A 20,631-nucleotide genomic window follows, 5' to 3' on the forward strand; every position below is an offset into this window, starting at 1 on the left:
TATGTGCCACAGCAACACAAGACTTTAAAAAAAAAAAGTATTTCCCTGGCCACTTTGTGATCTTTGGATTGGAAAAAACTGAAGAATACTGAACTGATACTTACATGATGGTACAAGGGAAGAAGGATCAGCAAAATAAACCCCAGGCTTTATATAAATTAAATCAATACGAGTAAGGTAAGGCATAAATAATCTTTCTCAAACAAAAACTCATGTATTCCCAGGAAGGTTTGAACTAAGCATAGAGTAGTGTGGCATCTTTTTTACTTTCATAGTGTTAGGAAATAAACATTTGGTCACTTCCTGTGCATTTCTATTCTCTGAAATATTATGTCTGATAATTAGAGATGGTAAAATAAAAATGGAAAAAATATTCACAACTTCCGCCTCATAGAATCATAGAATATAGGGTTGGAAGGGACCTCAGGAGGTCATCTAGTCCAACCCCCTGCTCAAAGCAGGACCAATCCCCAACTAAATCATCCCAGCCAGGGCTTTGTCAAGACTGACCTTAAAAACTTCTAAGGAAGGAGATTCCACCACCTCCCTAGGTAACACATTCCAGTGTTTCACCACCCTCCTAGTGAAAAAGTTTTTCCTAATATCCAACCTAAATCTCCCCCACTGTAACTTGAGACCATTACTCCTTGTTCTGTCATCTGCTACCACTGAGAACAGTCTAGATCCATCCTCTTTGGAACCCCCTTTCAGGTAGTTGAAAGCAACTATCAAATCCCCCCTCATTCTTCTCTTCTGCAGGCTAAACAATCCCAGCTCCCTCAGCCTCTCCTCATAACTCATGTGTTCCAGTCCCCTAATCATTTTTGTTGCCCTCCACTGGACTCGCTCCAACTTTTCCACATCCTTCTTGTAGTGTGGGGCCCAAAACTGGACACAGTACTCCAGATGAGGCCTCACCAATGTCAAATAGAGGGGAATGATCACGTCCCTCGATCTGCTGGCAATGCCCCTACTTATACATCCCAAAATGCCATTGGCCTTCTTGGCAACAAGGGCACACTGTTGACTCATATCCAGCTTCTCATCCACTGTAACCCCTAGGTCCTTTTCTGCAGAACTGCTGCCGAGCCATTTGGTCCCTAGTCTGTAGCGGTGCATTGGATTCTTCCGTCCTAAGTGCAGGACTCTGCACTTGTCCTTGTTGAACTTCATCAGATTTCTTTTGGCCCAATCCTCCAATCTGCCTCCCCCTAATTGTTTGGCAAAATTTTGTTTTGACAGAAATGTTCCAACCAACTCTATAAGTAATCCTAGAAATTACAACTGATTTCCAGGAAGTAGAAGAGTCCATCAACCAAGGGCTCCTCACAATAGCTCACTAATAAAAGCAAAAATGCTATAAAAGCTGTAAAACATACACAATAAACCTTTGGTAACAGACACAGAATGATCATTATTCTTCCGAACAATTATGGCTGGCTCTATAATCTGAGATCACGGTGGGTCAAGACTGCTAAACATATGCCTTCAGAAATAAGTTACAGGTGAGGAACATTTTTCTCTTCCTCCTCCAAGCCCTTCTCTACACTTTTCTTAGTATGTTGTATACAAGCATGTGCGCGCACGCCCCCCCATAAGTTAAAGTAATACTCATATGATAAATTATGAAATAATTCATATATCTATCGAGTTCTTTTAATCATTTGACCTGCATTCTGCCCACCAATTCATCTCTCTAGAACTTAATCTAACATTCCAAATCCTTGCACAGCTTCCAATAAGCTATTGTTTAAAATCAACATTCCAGAGAAATGTTTTTTCCTTCTCTTTTTCCCCAATATGGAATATCTCCCTCAAATTATGCCTAACAAGTCTCTTCTTATCTCCCCAACCTATCTGTACTGGTGAGACTTACTGAGGATTAAAGACTCACCGCTAATACTCCTCAAAAGGAGGGTGAGCCTTTCTCTGCCACAGAGGGCGTGTAGTACTGGCACATAGGGACCAGCCACACTTACCAACCCTTCAAATATCTCACCGTAGTTCTATTGTTTGCTTGAGGATGTGGGAAGGAGAGGGAAACTATATGGGACAGTGGTGAAAAGAGCTTGCTATTATCCACTATCACCCAGCAGCCTCCAAAGTTGAAGCTGCAAATTAAGCCAAAAATTGGGAAAAGAGCTATAGCTGCTCTGAGAGGAAAGGAAGCATATTACTGGGCTTCAGCCACTTATACAAGAGGAGTTTGTGTTTCAGAACTTCCCAGCATTGCTGCCTCCATGTCACTCAGCGAGTGATACCATCAGAACTGATGGGGTCTTGTATATGAGTACAGAACTAAATTTCATATCTTGTGAAAATTGAAGAAACTTGGGTTAATAAAATGACATTTTCATCAACCCTTAATTGACTTACCAAATCAATTGTTTTAGCCTTTTTCTTGGATTCATCGTCACACCAGGTTTCACACCAGAGCCATTCTTGAGGGAGAGTCTTAATGGCCAACTGATGAATCATGTTATTGGGAAGATCCTGCACAAATTATTTAACCAATCACAAAATTAGTAACCTTGAATTTTGATATGCCAATAACCAGTTACCAAAAACTGAATTATAACACTACTACTTGAAGGAGATGGCAAAAAACACCTATCTCTGTTCCCATTTCTGTGAAGTATTTTTATTCACTAAGTTTCTCTCTAAGTGCCTGTCTACTTGTTTTTCAAATTGGTTAATAACTGCTAAAGTCTTTGGTATCCAGTCCCATCTGTTAATTACAATATGAGTATGGAAATTTTCCTTGTGTTGCCATAATGTGTGGTCCTCTCTTAGATTCAATTCATGTTCTGATATTTGATGCAAGTGATACTGCTTCTACCTGATATTTATGAGTCTGCTTCTGCAACCTTATTCACGGTAAGTGCTACCCAATATAAAGGTTGTAGAATTAGATTCTATGAAATTATCAAAGCATAACTGAATCACTTCCCATTCCCCAAACTTCCAAAACAATTTTTCTTAAACTCCTTTCAAGAGCACAATGCTAATACTGCATTCTAGAACCTATTTACTTTTTATTTTTTTAAAAGAAAAGCAGACTCCAGAGGGCTATTTTGAAAATGGTAAAAGTAATAAGTCTTTCCTATGCTCTTCTCCTCACTCAAATTTCCTTGTTTTTAACTCATCTTTACACAATGGATTGTAGATGCCTATTGTTGATAAACTGTACAGTCAATTGCTTGATCACCCTTTGGTTCATTATGAAATATACTTGAGACCAGATAACCAGTGTTAGTTAGGTGTATTGCTATAAACCAATAATAATATAGCACAGGAAAAGGGTTCTATATGACACCAGTCTCAGGGAAGCGGTCTCATGCATCATGGTAACATTCACATTACATAGAAGGTGTGTTCCCAAAGTTATATCCCTAAAGCCACCTTTTTATACTCTACCTGTTTACAAGTAAATGGTACTGTATACATCAGGGGTGGGCTAACTATAGATTGTCAGCCCAGTGGTGCATCCCGCACCCTTCCTGCACCCCAACCCCTTGCCCTGAGCCCCTTTCTGCATACCACACCCCCTCCCACACCCCAACCCCCTGCTCCAGCCCTACATTCATGACCCTGCATGCAATTTTCCCACATAGATGTGGCCGTCAGGCCAAAAAGTTTGCCCGCCCCTGGTATACATCATATGAATCTAGATTTAACCAATCAGCTTTCTACCTTTTTTTTTCTGGTACCATGGTGTACCCCTTATCTTTGTTCTGAATACATGCATTCCAAGTAGCAAGGGGTGTGTGAAGTCACCTTCTTGGTTTGACATGTATAGAACAATCACGTCTTGTCCTCTTCATTTGGGACACTGCAGTGTTGGCCTGTGAGAATACATCGCTAACTACTGCTATAGTAAAATAATCATATGTCCTGATCCTGACAATTTTCCTATCTACTTAAGTCAGATCTTACTTCAACTAATGCAAGGTGTTATGGGGGTACTTAGCATCAGAGAACACGATTATATTAAAGGTGTAGGCCAATTTAGAGTCTATAACTGCTATAATATTTGTACTTAATGCATACTAATATATATGTGGTGCAGATAATACATTAATATTACAATATATACATATTGTGTGTGTGTGTATATATATATATATAGTGACAAAGTTCCTCCTCTACCTTCATGGGTCCTGCGCTTATTGGTGGATTTGCTTGCCTCAGAGATTCACGGCAGCCCTCAGTTTGGCCACTTTTGTGGCCCAAATCTGCTGTTCACTCAGATAACCTCATCACTGGCCAGCATGGGGAAAAAAAGAAGAAAAACCCCCACAGTGTCTGCTGATCCACCACGTAGGTCGGGGAACAGCCCAGAGACCTCCCCTCTGGTGGAACCCACAGTCCAGGTCAATTCCTCCTGTGTCTGATCAAGAGTTGGGAGGTTTGGGGGGAACCCTCTACTCCGGATTCCAGCCCAAGGCCCTGTGGATTGCAGCTGTCTAGAGTGTCTCCTGTAATACCTGCGTGACAGCTACAACTTCCTGGGCTACTTCCCCATGGCCTCCTCCCAACACCTTCTTTATCCTCACTACAGGACCTTCCTCCTGGTGTCTGATAACGCTTGTACTCCTCCGTCCTCTGGCAGCACGTCCTCTCACTCCCAGCCCCTTACGTGCCCCCCTAAAAACTGATGGGAGGTCCTTTTTAAACCACGTGTCCCGATTAGCCTGCCTGCCATAATTAATTCTAGAAAGTTCTTAATTGGCTCCAGGTGTCTTGATTAGCTTGCCTGTCTTAATTGGTTCTAGCTTTAGGATTGCTCTAGGGCAGCCCCTGCTCTGGTCACTCAGGGAGCAGAAAACTATTCACCCAGTGGCCAGTATATTTGCCTTCTACCAGACTCCACTGGTCTGGGTCTGTCACAATATATATAACTAATGATGTTAATGCCCATGGTTTGTTGAGTGTGTAGGGAACAGGATCTAAGAATAAGTGTGAGATCACCCAAAATTACAAAGCCAGCCTTGCACAATATATCTTCAGATAGTCTGGTCCAAAGTTAAAAAAATATAGATGCTACTGTTGCATCTACTGATAAGCAATTTTGCACATACCCACTGTGTTTATATTTGAACATGTAAATCTCCATCTCCAAGCACTACTAGAGTCATAAATATTTTTATTTTCTTGACCATTCATAATGTATTATAAACAGGAGAGAATAAAATCACATATTTGTACTTGATTTGTAAAAGATCTAATGCATTTTAAAATATGTATCTAAAATTACTGGGTGTGTTTAGACAACAACATGTAAAGATTATACTAAGTCTGTGTCAAGTATCAAGATATACTTAGTTACATATTAACTTAAATTTAATGTTTGCTATTTTGCAAAAAAAGTTTCATGAACTTGAGGAGATCTAATAAGTGGACCGTTACCTTCTCAAATTCAAGTAAAACCAGATTGTTCCTCTACTGCACCTCACTGACTTTCTAAATGGAATCAGAATTCTTCAGTGAGAAAAAGTTTGTGAATGTACAAATGGAGGGTGCTGCAAGGTTATAAAGATTAGAAGGGTAGTAGCGTACAGATAGCTATTCACCACTTGCATAGTTTAAAGCAGATTATTGAAGCTGTGTTATTAAACATAAAAGTCAATTCAATTGGTTATCCTTTCAGAAGAATGCCTTATCTATAAAAACTGCCTTACTACTTCTAGAAGGCCAAGTAAAAGAAAATAGTCATGGCAAAGGGAAATAACTGTTGCAACAGCAAGGCTGTTATTTCCATCACAGTATCAGACTTCTCATTCTCTCAAAGAGTTGTTTAATCAGTTGAAACGAAGACCTTTCAGACACCAAAACCACTTCTAAAAACTGTTCTTTATTTTGGTTTACAGTATGACAGAATCTTCGCAGGTACAGTTTGATGTCCTACTTCACTTTAAAGAGAGGTTACGGTACTGCCTCAGCTTTAATAGAAATGCAATTCTCATTTTCATAAAGGAAACATTTCCTCTTAAAAACTGTATGCATTTCTTTATCATTCTCATTACTTGTAAATGGATATGGGTGCTCTAATTCAGGTGCCCCCCTTGAGTCCTTGATCAGAGATTTATCTGCTAGACATGCCTGTTTGGCCCACGGATGTGTCCTATGCCTCCTATATAGGCTGGATAATAAGCCTATATAGGGATGCATATGTGAACCACCCTTAGTTCCTCCTTCACCCAAATGTCTCCACAGAACAGTCTGAAGGAGAGGGGAAGGAAGGGTGGGTAGTGGAGAAACCATAGGGACACATCTTGAAGAACTGCAGTTACTGCACAAGGTGAATAACCTCTTTTCCTTCTTTGAGAAATGACCCTATGGGTGCTCCACTTCAGGTGACTTCTAAGCAGTTTCCTGGGAGGAAGGAGAGCTTCAGAACAGAAGATAGTACTGGGTGCTCCACTGTAGGTATGTATGTGCCCCCACGCTGCAGATCAAAGAATATCAATATGTGCCGGCTCCTCACCTGCCATGAGGCTAGCCAGCATGTGCAAGCATTTCCCTCTCAGTTCCATCTGTACTGCAGAGTTCATTCGTGAAACTCTGAGTAGAGGGGAGGATGGTGGGTCGTGGAGCACCAATAGGGATACACTTCTCAAAGAACCATCGTTACTGCACAAGGTAACTACTTCTTTTTCGAATAGTGACCCTGTGGGTGCTCCATTATAGGTGACTCCAGAGCAGTATCCAGCAGTGGAGGCTGGAAGTCACATCTGACAAAGATGCCCAACCGTGGTGCTGAACTGGGCATATGTAACCAAATCCCCCAAGATGGCATAGTGTTCAGCAAAAGTATGAGCAGATGCCCAAGTAGCAGCTCTGCTGATTTCTGATATAGGGATACCCTTGGCGAGGGCAATGGACGAGGACAATGACCTCGTTGAATGCATGCGTATTGAAGATGGGGGTGCTTCTGCACGCAGTTGGTAGCAGAGTTTAATACAGCCAGAGACACACTTTGAGAGTCAGTGAGCTGAGCTAGCTGTACCTTTTGACCTTTTCGCAAGGGAGATGAAAGTTTCTTGGATTTCCTAAAGGCCTTTGTCCTAGTCAAGTAGAAGGCCATGACTCTTCTCACATCAAGCATATGGAGGATCGTCTCTCTGTTATCTGCATGAGGTTTAGGATGAAACGCTGGAAGCTTGAATGAGTTGATTCAGTGGAAAGCAGAAGACACATTAGGGATGAACATTGAATGCAGTGTCAGCGTGACCTTGGCCAGGAAGAATACTGTGAAAAGGGGATGAGCCATCAGCACTGCTGTTTTCCCTCTGCTTCTCGCTGAAGTAACGGCGATAAGGCACACCATCTTCATGGAAACATGAGTCAATGAGCAGGTGGCCACAGGTTCAAACGGTGGTCTAGTCAGCCCTTTTAACACCAAATTTAGGTCCCATTAGTGGAGTGGGGGATCTAGGTTGCAGGAAGAGGTTCATAACGTCTTTAAGGAACCGCTTTGTAATAGCGTGGGAGAAGACTGAACAGCCCTCTACCTGCTGGTGAAAGATTGCAATCGCTGCTAGCTGAACATTCAGCAAGCTAACAGAAAGGCTTGATTTCTTTAGGGATAACAGGTATTTTAACACCAGTAGTAGGGTGGACATAGCAGGGTGGATTCCCCTGGGTTGGCACCAGATCTGAAACCTCTTCCGTTTCTGAAAGTAGGTGTGATGAGTAGCATCCTTTCTACTGTGTAATGCCACCTTCCTCAACTCCTTAGAGCAAGATGCTTCTATGCGCTGGAACCATGCGGGAGCCACGCTTTGAGTCACAGGGTCCACAGATTAGGATGGAGAGTGCGACCCTCGTTCTGTGACAGAAGTCAAGGAATGACCAAAAGGGTCATAGGTTGACAAACCACCAGCGTCAACAAGTAAGGGTATCACATATGCCTGGGCCAGCTAAGGGTAATCAGAATGATGTTTGCTTTGTCCCCTTTTACCTTCAACAGGACCTTTATCAGAAGAGGAAATGGGGGAAAGGCATACAGGAAGCCTTCATCCTAAGGAAAGGGAAGAGTATCTCCCAAGGAGTGCTGTCCGATCCCCGCTCTGGAATATTAATGGCAACATTTCTTGTTGTGGTAAGTCAGAAGTCTATAAACTGAATTCCTTGCACCTACAGCTGAATTCCTTGCACCTACAGCTGAATATAAAGAAATATGAATTTCTTTATATTCAGCTGTAGGCCCCAACTCCCAGAACAGAGCAAGGACCTTCTGAGCGGATGACAATGCCTTGAAAGAGTGGCCTTTGAGATGCCAGTTGTCAAGGTACGGGGAAAATTGCTTTTTGTCAAAGGTAAGCTTTTTGTCAAAGGTAAGCTGCCACTACTACTAAAATCTTCAAGAACACCCTTGGCACTGAAGATATACTGAAAGAAAGCACTTGGTACTGGAAATGATCTTGGTCTATGGTGAATCATAGGTATTTCCTGTGCGATGGGAGTATGACTATATAGAAGTAGGAATCTTGCAGGTCGAGGGATGAAAACAATCCCCTTCCTCTAGAACAGGAATTAAAACTGCTAGCCATCCTGAACTTCTGAGGCTTCACGAACTCGTTCAGCTGTCTTAGATTTAAGATTGGCCTTCAACTTCTGTCCTTTTTCAGTACGAGGAAGTATTTCAAGTAGAACCTCTTGCCCCTGTGAGGGGAAAGGACTGGATCTCTTGCTTCTAGCCAGAAGAGAGAGTCTCCACATCCTGCCTTAGTAGAAGCTCATGAGAAAGGAGAGGGAGTGACAAAAACTGGAGGGTGTATGTTATGGCCTGTATTGGTCCATGGTGATTCACTCCCAAGCCTAGTGGAAAGGGACAAAATAGTCCCCAAAGGGAGGGAAGTGGGCTAAAGGGTACAACTATAGAGAAATGGGAGGAGTCAAATCCTCTACTAAACCCATCAAAACTGCTGTTTAGGTGATTGAGGGCGGCCCTCTTCCTCTGAAACCTGTCTCTCTTTCTGGGGAGTTATGAAGATCTTTAGCACCCTGGGAACTGAGCAGGGCGTAATCTCTGGGAAATCTGTGACCTACTGAAACACTTCTTGCTTGTAGGTCCATAAATATCCCAAGGAACATATGGTAGCCCTAGAGTCCTTAAGTGTGTCCAGAGAATCATTCATGGTCTCAGAAAAGAGTCTGTGGCCATCAAAGGGGAGGTCCTCGGCTGTGCTTTGGACCTCTCTAGAAAACCCTGAAAACTGAAGCCAGGGTGCCCTGTGCATAACCACTACCATGGAAATGGATCTGGCAGCAGAATCTGCAGTATCTAAGGATGGCTGGAAGGCCATTCTGGACAAAAGAACGGACTCTCTGCAACAATAGACTGGAATTGTTCCCTGCAGTCATGTGGCAGATCTTCAATAAAGGCCATGAGGCTGTTGTAATTAGTAAAGTTATATTTGACTATGGTCACCTGATAGTTTGCAATCCAGAACTTCAAGGTGGTGGACAAGTAAGCTTTTGCCAAAAGAGATCCAGTAACTTCTGATCCTTGGTATAAGAGGATAGCCCTCAAGAATTGCTGTCAACCCCTCTCATTCACAGCATCCACCGCAAGAGAGTTAGGTGGAAGATGGGAAAACCAAAACTCAGAATCTTTAGGCAACACATAATACACCTTACTCACCCTTTTGCACATTGGTGGAATAGTGGCCAGCAACTTCCATACCATCTTAGCCAGATCCATGAGAGTCTCATTAATAGGTAGCACCAATCTGGAAGGTGTTGCTTGGAAGGTGAAGCCTATACTACTCATCTTTGACCTCCTCCAGAAGGATCTGCAGAATGTGTGCCACCCTTCTATTGAGGTCCTGGAATTGTCTGAAGTAGTTGGCAATGGAAGGAGCGGGGAAGCATGAGCACCTCATCCAGCAACGGTGATTAAATAGGAGCTTGAGGGCTGACTTCCTCATCTGTCCTAGCCTCCAACTCCTCAAACATCTCCTCCTGCCTTGGAAAAGTAGGAGGAAGATATGGAATCCCGGTTTCCCTAAGGGACAGTACTGTAATTTATCAAATTGTTGCAGATAGGTAAGGCTATGATTGAGTCACGTGTATTTTTAATAAAAGTCATGGACAGGTCATGGGCAATAAACAAAAATTCACAGCTCATGACCTGTCCATGACTTTTACTATAAATACCCCTGACTAAATCTTAGCTGAGGGGTCCCCAGGGCATTGCTGCTCTGGGGGGCCCCCCCGAGGCCAGCCCCACCAGCCGCTGCTTGGGCAGTCCCTGGGGTCAGCAGCCAGGGATCACCAAGCAGAGGCTGGTATGGCTGTGGCCAGCTGCTCAGGTCGCCCTGAGGTCAGCCACACTGGCCACTGCAGAAGTCATGGAGGTCGCAGAAAGTCACTGAATCCATGACTTCCGTGACAGATATGCAGCCTTACTGACAGGCAGCCCACGGATCCCAATGTGGCCATTGCAAGGGTCCATAAGGGAGCAGTCCACCATGTTTGATGTGCCACAAAATCCTCCCTGTGTGAGAATGGATTCCTGAAGGAATATGTAGGACAACCCCTAGCAGAAATTGAGGAGGCCAACTGGGAATCCTCTTCTTCTTCTTCCAGATCCTCCCATGGGGGAGCAACCAACGAGGATGGAGGAGAGTCCTTTGCTACAGAGTGGCCACTCAGAGACCGAGGTCTCGGTACCATGAGGCACTTGGTGCCTGACAACAAAGGGGTCTCTGGTTCATCTGACACTGAGAGCTCTCTCGAGTATTGGAACTCCTGTGATACCAGATGAGACCTTGGTTTTTTCCTGGGGGTTCTGTGGGTCTGTGAAATCCTCAGAACTGGATTGGATGGGATCTCTGGGTGATTTGTGACCTAAATTTTCTTTTGTTCAGAGGGGTTTAACTTCTCAGAAATTGTGCAGTCACCAGGGAGTCTAAGTGTTGCAGGGACTCATTTGTATTCTCTGAAAACAACTTCAGACAACCAAGGGGAGGGTTCTCTACAGTACTCTGGACCTCTCTGGGAAAGCCAGACAGTTGGACCCAGGATGCCCTGTGCATAACTACCTCCACAGAGATGGAATGAGCCATGGTTTATGCCATATCTAGGGATGCTTGAAGGCATGTCCTTGCCAGTATCTGTTCCTCAGCAATGATGGCCTGAAATTTCTCTTTGTTCCAGTGGAAGATGCTCAATAAAAGCAGTAAATTTTGTGTAGCGTTTGTAATTATATTTTGCCATGATAGCCTGGTAATTCACAATCTGAAACTACAGGGTGACAGATGAATAGGACTTCTGTCAAAAAAGTCCAGACACTTCTGAACTTTGTCATACAAAGTCCACTTGATATGGTGTTGTTTCCCTTGATCATTCACCATATCCACCACCAAAGGAGAGGCACCATATCCACGCAACAAGAGGAGAGACAATTCTTGATTTAGTCTTAAGTGGAGCACAGGATCTGGCTCAAGAGGTGAATATAGTTGGACCGCTTGGTAATAGTGACCATAATATAATTACATTTAACATCCCTGCTGGGGGGGAAAACACCAAGCAGCCCACCATGGTACCATTTAATTTCAGAAAAGGAAACTACACAAAAATGAGGTAGTTAGTTAAACAGAAATTAAAAGGTTCAGTACCAAAAGTGAAATCCCTGAAAGCTACCTGAAAACTTTTTAAAGATCCATAATAGAGGCTCAACTTAAATGTATTCCCCAAATTAAATACACAGTAAGAGGACCAAAAAAGTGCCACTGTGGCTAAACAACAAAGTAAAAAAAGCATTGAGAGACAAAAAGGCATCCTTTAAAAAGTGGAAGTTAAATCCTAGTGAGAAAAACAGAAAGGAGCATAAACGCTGACAAATGAAGTGTAAAAATATAATTAGGAAGGCTAAAAAAGAATTTGAAGAACAGCTAGTCAAAGACTGAAAAAGTAATAGCAAAAATGTTTTAAGTACATCAGAAGTAGGTAACAACCTGCTAAACAACCAGTGGGGCTACTGGACGATCAAGGTGCTAAAGGAGCATTCAAAGATGATAAGGCCACTGCAGAGAAACTAAATGAATTCTTTGCATTGGTCTTCACAGCTGAGGATGCGAGGGAGATTTCCAAATCTGAGCCATTCTTTTTAGGTGACAAATCTGAGGAACTGTCCCAGATTGAGGTTTTGGAAAAACTGATAAACTAAACAGTAGTAAGTCACTAGGACCTGATGGTATTCACCCAAGAGTTCTGAAGGAAGTCAAATGTGAAATTGCAGAACTACTAACTGTAGTCTGTAACCTATCATTTAAATCAGCTTCTGTACCTGTCAAGGTTCCTCCCCCACTCTGAACTCTAGGGTACAGATGTGGGGACCTGCATGAAAACCTCCTAAGCTTACTTTTACCAGCTTAGGTTAAAACTTCCCCAAGGTATAAATTAATTTTATCCTTTGCCCTTGGAATAGCCACTGCCACCACCAAACTCTAACTTGGTTTACTGGGAAACGTAGTTTGGACACGTCTTTTCCCCCCAAAATCCTCCCAACCCTTGCACCCCACTTCCTGGGAAAGGTTTGGTAAAAATCCTCACCAATTTGCATAGGTGACCACAGACCCAAACCCTTGGATCTGAGAACAATGAAAAAGCATTCAGTTTTCTTACAAGAAGACTTTTAATAGAAATAGAAGTAAAGGAATCACCTCTGTAAAATCAGGATGGTAGATATCTTACAGGGTAATTAGATTCAAAACATAGAGAATCCCTCTAGGCAAAACCTTAAGTTACAAAAAAGACACACAGACAGAAATAGTCATTCTATTCAGCACAGTTCTTTTCTCAGCCATTTAAAGAAATCATAATCTAACACATACCTAGCTAGATTACTTACTAAAAGTTCTAAGTCTCCATTCCTGGTCTATCCCTGGCAAAAGCAGTATACCGACAGACACAGACCCTTTGTTTCTCTTCCTCTTCCCAGCTTTTCAAAGTATCTTGTCTCCTCATTGGTCATTTTGGTCAGGTGCCAGCGAGGTTACCTTTAGCTTCTTAACCCTTTACAGGTGAGAGGATTTTTCCTCTGGCCAGGAGGGATTTTAAAGGGGTTTACCAGTACCAGATGACTGGAGGACAGCTAATGTGACACCAATTTTTTTAAAAGGCTCCAGAGGCGACCCAGGCAATTACAGGCCAGTAAGCCTAACCTCAGTACCTGGCAAATTGGTTGAAACTATAGTAAAGAAAAGAATGATCAGACACACAGATGAACATGATTTGTTGGGGAAGAGTCAACATGGTTTTTGTAAAGGGAAATCATGCCTCATCAATCTACTACAATTCTTTGGGGGGGGGGCGGGTCAACAAACATGTGAACAAGGGGGATCCAGTGGATATAGTGTACTCAGATTTTCAGAAAGCCTTTGACAAGGTCCCTCACCAAAGGATCTTAAGCAAAGTTGGCTGCCATGGGATAAGAGGGAAGGCCCTCTCAAGAGAACAGAATGTTGGGAATCATTAAGAAAGGGATAGATAAGAAGACATATTGCCTCTATATAAGTCCATGATACGCCAACATCTTGAATACTGCATGCACATCTAGTCACCCCATCTCAAAAAAGATATACTGGAATTGGAAAAGGTACAATTAGAACAATTAGAAAAGGGCAACAAAAAAGATTAGGGGTATGAGGAGAGATTAATAAGGCTGGGGCTTTTCAGCTTGGAAAAGAGATGACGATGACTGTTGTGGAGAAAGCAAATAGGGAAGTGTTATTTACTCCTTCTCATAACACAAGAACTAGGGGTCACCAAATGAAATAGGCAGTAGGTTTAAAACAAACAGAAGGAAGTATTTCTTCACACAATACACAGTCAACCTGCGGAACTCTTTGCCAGAGGATGTTGTGAAGGCCAAGACTATAACAGGGTTCAAAAAAGAACTAGATAAGTTCATGGAAGATAGGTCAATCAATGGCTATTAACCAGGATGGGCAGGGATAGTGTCCCTAGCATCTGTTGGCCAGAAGCTGTGACAGGGGATGGTTCACTTGATTACCTGTTCTGTTCATTCCCTCTGGGGCACCTGGCATTGGCCACCATCGGAAGACAGGATCCTGGGTTTGGTCTGACCCAGTACAGCCATTCTTATATTCTGAGAATTCGATAGTGAGTGAGCAAATAAAAATTCAAAGCCCTTGGTGGGGATGTATTTTTTATCAGACCATTTGCAAGTTGGTGTTACTATTACTGGAGTCTGCCAAACAGTCTCTGTCAGATCCGAAAGCACCTCTCTGATACGTAGCACAATTTTGGTTGGTGTTGCTGACTGTAGAATGTCCAGCAACTTGTGTTCTTCTTTGAGTGCTTGCTCATGTCGATTCCAGTTGTCAGAAAGTTTTTCCCCTAGCAGCACCCATCAGGTTGACTGTGAAGCCCCCTAGAGTGGTGCCTCCATGGTGCTCAATATATGACCCTGCCGACCTGGCGCCTCCTCAGCTTCCTCTTACCACAAGTGATAGTCATTAGAACTGTGGTGGCTTGCTCTTGCAAGTACTCGCCTTGTTCTCCTAGCTTTTTTTAATAGTTGTAGTTTTAATAGTGTTTGTAGTTTATAGTTAAGTTAGTTAGTTAGTGGGGGGTTCTTTCCTCCCACCCCATCTTTCTATTCTCCCCTTGGGGCATGCCTCGATCTCAAGGTTTCAAGACCTGCATGTTTTGCCACAAGCCCATGCCAACGGCCGACCCCCACAACTCTTGTCTTAAGTGTCTGAACGGTGCAAGATTTGCAAAGGGTTCCATCCCAGAACTAAAAAGGAGTGGGACTTTCATTTAAAACAGCTCCTTATGGAGATGGCACTGAGACTGCAGCCCACCATGGGGCTGCAGGACCCAGCACTGAGTTCGTCAGTGCAGAGCGCTCCAGCTTCCATTAGAGAAGCGGGGCTGAGGAAAGACTCTGGGCCCAGAGACCCTTGGCACCATCGCTCCCTGGCACCAAAGCTGGTGGAATCTATCCAGCCCAGTCTCACTCCCCAGTGCCACAGAAGTGGCACCGGAAGCAGGACAGGAGACTATCTCCGGCACCAAGACCTGCTTCACTGGAGAGTGCCACTGCGGTGTCACGTGGAGGAGCACCAGGCATCAAAAGCTCAGGAGATGGCACCATCGACTTTGGCCCCACAAAGGGGACCGTCGAGTTCGGTGCTGTTGGACTCCCTGAGCCAGGTGGTAGAGGTGGAACTACCATCCACCCTGGACACCTTTGAGGCTGTGAGGGAATTAATCGCCATGACAGCACCATGGTCCCTGGCCCCACAAGAGAAGCCTCCAGTTCCGTAGCATGCAGCACTGTCTCAAGGCAAGCCCACGATGATGCATCCACCTGCATCTCCGAGGCCACTGGAGAGAAGACATCGCTCGGAGTCCTGGAGACACTGGCTCACAGCACCGGTCAGACTCATGTCAATGCTCCCACTCTCATCACCGCTCCCTGTCATGGCACTGGTCCCTGACACTGTGGAGGTCCCGCTCCCGGCACCAGTCATCCCAGCACCAGTTGGCACCGGTTGATGTCTCCACGCTGTTCCTCTTCGCAGCCCTACTCTCCTGGTGCAATAAAACCAGAGGTCTGGCAAACTGCTGCCCAAGGATACCAGTATGGTCACTCGGGCAGGGGGTGGGTGGGAGGGGGGAGTCTCATATAGGAGTGGAGGTGGTACACAGGACTTATTCTACCATCCCTGACGTGGACAAGGATTCTTGTCAAAATATGGGTTCCTGTAATGATATGGAGAGGAACCCCCCACTGATAGATTGAATGTCTCCTTCATTCTCCTCAATGTCCAGAATGAGGGGAGGTAATAGAAAAGGGCAGAGAATCCAATGGTAGCAATGGTAATCCAGAGACTGGAGTCTTGGTACTGAGAGTCGTTTGGTACCCATAAACAGTGGGGACTATGGCTCATCTAACACTGACAAGGGCCTGGAGTAGCAAAATTCCTGCAGTACCAAGTATGTTGGTACCAATGTAGCAGTTGAGGTTGACAGTGCCAATTGATTTGAAGCACGTAGGTGCCAGGGCCGAAGGTGCCTGGTGCTGCAATTTCACCAGTACTGATGGAGCGGAGTGAGACAGCACCATTGGTAAGCCTGATGTAGATGGTGCCATGCTAGAAGACTGTCCTGGACCTCCCTGTCCTTCACAGATGGTACTGTAGCCTACTGGAGTCACGTTTCCCCTAAGTGCTCAGGGATCTCACAGCCACATCGGTACCAGAAGAAGAGTCCTTTGCCTCCATGGTACTGAGTCAACAGGCTGAGGCCTCTGACACTGTATACTTAGTGGGAGATCCAGGCCTTTGGGAGCTGACTCCTGGTAGTGGGAGACCGAGGTCCTCTTCTTTGGATCCTTCCTCTAAGTCAGTTTTCCTGAAACTTTTTTCATTGTACCCCTTGTGGTCAGGTGTGTCTGCAGTCTTTAAACAGTCCCGACCTTGGGCTTCCTTCCTAGAGGCCATGGTTTTGCCCTCTCTGGGCCCTTCTGACCCTAGCTCTCCAGCTGGGTTACTAAGTAGTTCAGATCCCCTTCTGGGGGTTTATTGCTCTCCAATGGTAGGCCACTTGCCCAGTGGCCTATGGGTGTGACCCGGGCTGCCCACTACTCCAGGTCCCAGCTCAGGGACTCTCTGAATAGCAGCCATGTGCCGCCGTGTCCCTTTATCTAAACTGCTTTCGGTTCCCTGGACCACCTCCCCGAGGCGTTGGCCTTCAGCAATGTGTCAACCCTTTCTGTAGGGCTGAAGTCTTGTATTCAGTCCCAGCAGCCAGCCAGCCTTTTTGCTCTCCTGGTCCCTGCCAGCACTGATCTGTCCATGGTGCTTCAGTTTCCTTTGGCCAGCCAGAAGCACCAACTGGACTCCTCTGGCTCCAGCAAGGAATTGACCGCCTCTGCAGCTCCTTTTTATATGGCACTCTGAGGCCCTGATGGGTTGCTCCCTGCAGCCTCTCTGATTGGTTAGACCTTTTTAGCCTCCCCCTGACTGGCTGCTTCCTGCACAGTCTCTCTAGACTGCTTGGAGGACTTGTTCCTTTCCTGGGACAGGTGTGGCCTGAGGCCTCCCTGAGGGGGCATCTGGGCCTAGTCCATCAGTTACACAATGCCATGTCTGCTGAAGTGTGCGCCAACAATAAGATTTGGAATTTTTTGCACTAAAAAGCTGACTGACAACAACAAAAATCAAAAATCAACCATTAGAACTCTCCTTGCATTTTGGTCTGTTTGTACTGACGGGTGGTAGGTTGGATTCCATTGCACAGACTGCAAAAAGAGAAGATTTACACACATTAGATAGTAGGAGAGTTATAACCTGACATTCTATTTTCCTAAAAATGTGCATAATTTACATAATTTATTTGATAATAAATATAATAAAAATACCTACCCCTGGAAATTCTATCTATACTTTAGTAACCAGATCACAACTCAAAAATGTTGTAATGTGATAGCAACACAGAAGTGCATTTGCAAAACCTTCTATGGAGAGCTCCTCCTATAATAGTAAGGAAGTAATTAAGTCTACATGCAAACCACAAACAGTGAGAACATTAGAGAAAAGCAGGAAGAATATTTTAAAGAAAAGAAAAAATGTCATTTATCTTCAGGCAGACATTAAACTCTTGCATACCTGATCTAAGTTTGATAGACTGTTTGGATCTTGACTGAGAGCCTGGTATTGGCCCCGAAGTCTGTCTCCTGCAGCAATCTTTCTGAACTTCTTAAGATCCACAACATACAAGGCACTACAAAAACAAAAATTCATTAAGATTTGCATATTTTGACGTACCTATTAGAAACAGGAAAAAACTTGATGACAAGGAGACAAATACTGTGTCTGCATTAAAGGAATGTTATTTTAAGTAACTAACTGAAGCCCCAACATAAGACGTGAACTCAACATGTGCTAATCAATCTACCACATGGATTTAGGGTGGATAAAAAAAAATCAATTAAAAAATTTAATTGGATTTTTTTTATTAATCAGATTTTAATGTGTTATTTAAATTATAAGTTTTTCTTAAAAATAAACCTGTTGAAAATGAAATCTGAATTTAATACAAAAATGTTAAGCCTAAAATTATTATAATCTCTTAACATTTAAATAAAAAGAAACATACTGAATCCATAAGCCCCTATCAAAAACTTTGAGTTAAAGGCTGTTTTTTTATATGAGACAGAGAATCAGAGGGAAAACTAACGTTTGAGGTTAAACTTTATAAATGTCACAGTGAATCATGTACCATATTGAGGGCTTGATCCTGTGGGGGGACCAGGGGCTGTGCTACTGGGTGTAAGAGACTAGCAAAGGCATTGCAGGTGTTGGGACCCAGCCTCTGACACCAAGAACACCATCATGTATCTCATCCAGATCATCCAATGAGTCCACCTGTGAGCTCATTCTCCCATTTTATAGCTTCTCCCTACCTGAACTCTGATTGGCTCATTTCTCAAATTATGAATATCTGTGTCTTCACCCATCATGGAAACTTACTCTCTGGCTCATGGAAAAATACTGATCTGCCCCAAAACTACCAGCCCTTGCTTCTGGATGGTTCTCAGCACTTCAAGTAAATGGCCTTTCTCTGTTTCCTTGCATGTGAACACAGACAGAGATGCAAACAGAAATCCATTAATTTCTCAATTGCCTTCCTTTCCGTCTCTAAACAACTATAATATTGCAGTCTAAAAGATATGTGGGTTATACAAACAGAAGTTTTAGATTGTTGTGAGTTCATTTGTTTTCTGTAAGAATAAGAGTTATGTAACAAGGCAGAAGGAGCAGGACGCTTTGGGAAGAAGGGACAAAATTCTTCACAATGCAACCTTAGATATGGTTCTCTCATTACAACCAGGCTACTTTTCCATCTTCCAGAAGAGAGAGTGCTGGAAGGTTACTGGACACAATGTATGAGAAGGAAATTGAACAGTGTGCAAAAAACACTGAAGGGAAATTTGTTAATCTAAGTCTTGATGGGTGGAACAATGTACACAGTGATCCAGTAATATGTGTTTGTTTGGCAAGAGAATATGGAGTTGTCTATCTTGCAAAAACAACAGATACAACAGAATATTTAAAAGAAATAGCAATAGAAGTAGAAGCAAAAGCTATAACTAACTGAACAAAAATTGAAGTGTGTAGCTTTGTCACAGGCAGTGTTGCAAATGTAGCAAAGATAGGAAGAAATTTAGAGCAAGATAATGAAGAGAACCTGAAAAACTTATAACATAGGTGCAGTACTCATTTGATGAATCGTCTAGCCCAATATTTAAGTACAACTCCGGGAATAAAGGAAAATGTTGCTGTAATTGCAAAATACTTCGGTAACAACCACTTTGCTTCAGCTTCACTGAAGAGAGCAGGAGGACCCAAACTAATTCTCCCACAAGACGTACAGTGGAATTCAGTGGTTGACTGTTCTGAGCTATTTATTAAGAACTGAACTATTCTGATGACCATTTGTGGAAAAAATGATGACAAAATAGATGGAACTATCACAGACTAAGTAGTCAACAGCAGAATAAAGAGAAACATAGAAGATATGCTGAATAAACGGAAACCTATTTCCATAGCCGTGTCAAACTGCAGAAAATTGCTGCTGTATTGCTGATGCTGTTGAAATTTGGAAAGATCTTCAAGAGACACTGAAGAAAGAAATACCCAACAACAAAGTTAAATTATAGGCAGTAAAAAAAATGGATGGAACAAGTACTTACTCCACCTCATTTTCTTGCCAATATTCTCAACCCAAAGTACCAGGACAGGTGTCTAACTGCTGAAGAAGATGCTTCTATGACATGGGCACCACCCATCAATCATGCCAAACATAATAAAATTATATGGCTGGAGTGAACCATTTAAATAATACATGTCTCCTGATTGATGATTTAAAGAAAGTCACTGAACTGGTGAAGTCACTAGCTAAGCACCTGAAACCAGAGTTTGTTGAAATACTAAACCAGCTTTTGACAGCAGCAGCCTTTTCTGCAGGCACAAAACATATTTTCTTAATTTGGACGAATTCATTCTCAAATTCAACTCAAAGTTGAGAAATCGACTGGGATTTGAAAAAGCAGGAAAACTGGTCTCTCTCTCTTCCAGTCTATGAATAAAAATGAGGAGGGAAGGGATCAGATCCACAAGTTTGAAAAGTCTGAAGGACAATCTAAGTAACTTAGGAGACTTGTCTCATTTTCAAGAGATTCAGGCGAGAAGGAATTTAAGCTCCACTCACTTTCAGGTAGGGATTGTTGAATTTTTCCCCAGGCTAACCTGAAATGATCAGTTTAATTTACTGACTACAGTGAATCCCCATGTTTAATAAATTATTTAGTTGTTTATATGTAACATGTTTTGATATATCATTCACCATTTTCTAACATACTAAAAATGTACAGTTAATAAGAATCTGAAAGTATTAAGCTATATAATTGTTTAAATAAATGCATACCATCATAAGTACCAAATGTAGTATAAAGGTTCTATTTAGGTATAAATCAAAATGTTTTAATGGTTATATCAACCAATGACAATGAGCCTTTCTTTAGGAAAATAACTGAAGTACGAATGGAAAAGTTGATTAAAATTGATGACTTAAATCAAAGCT

The 20,631-nt window shown here is 43.0% G+C and overlaps 1 protein-coding gene across 1 annotated transcript in view; it reads right to left on the bottom strand.

The window, feature by feature from the left end:
• UGGT2 (UDP-glucose glycoprotein glucosyltransferase 2) overlaps window positions 1–20,631 on the bottom strand; it is a 306,688-nt gene that overhangs the window by 11,650 nt on the left and 274,407 nt on the right. The window contains exons 36-37 of the mRNA XM_084618017.1: window positions 17,655–17,769; window positions 2,377–2,493 (exon numbers count right to left, since the gene is read on the bottom strand). Coding sequence (XP_084474143.1) covers window positions 2,377–2,493; window positions 17,655–17,769 — 232 coding nt within the window. The remainder of the gene's footprint in view (window positions 1–2,376; window positions 2,494–17,654; window positions 17,770–20,631) is intronic.

Source organism: Lepidochelys olivacea, assembly GCF_965140295.1.
Source record: "Lepidochelys olivacea isolate rLepOli2 genome assembly, chromosome: 1".
Lineage (NCBI taxonomy): Eukaryota > Metazoa > Chordata > Testudines > Cheloniidae > Lepidochelys > Lepidochelys olivacea.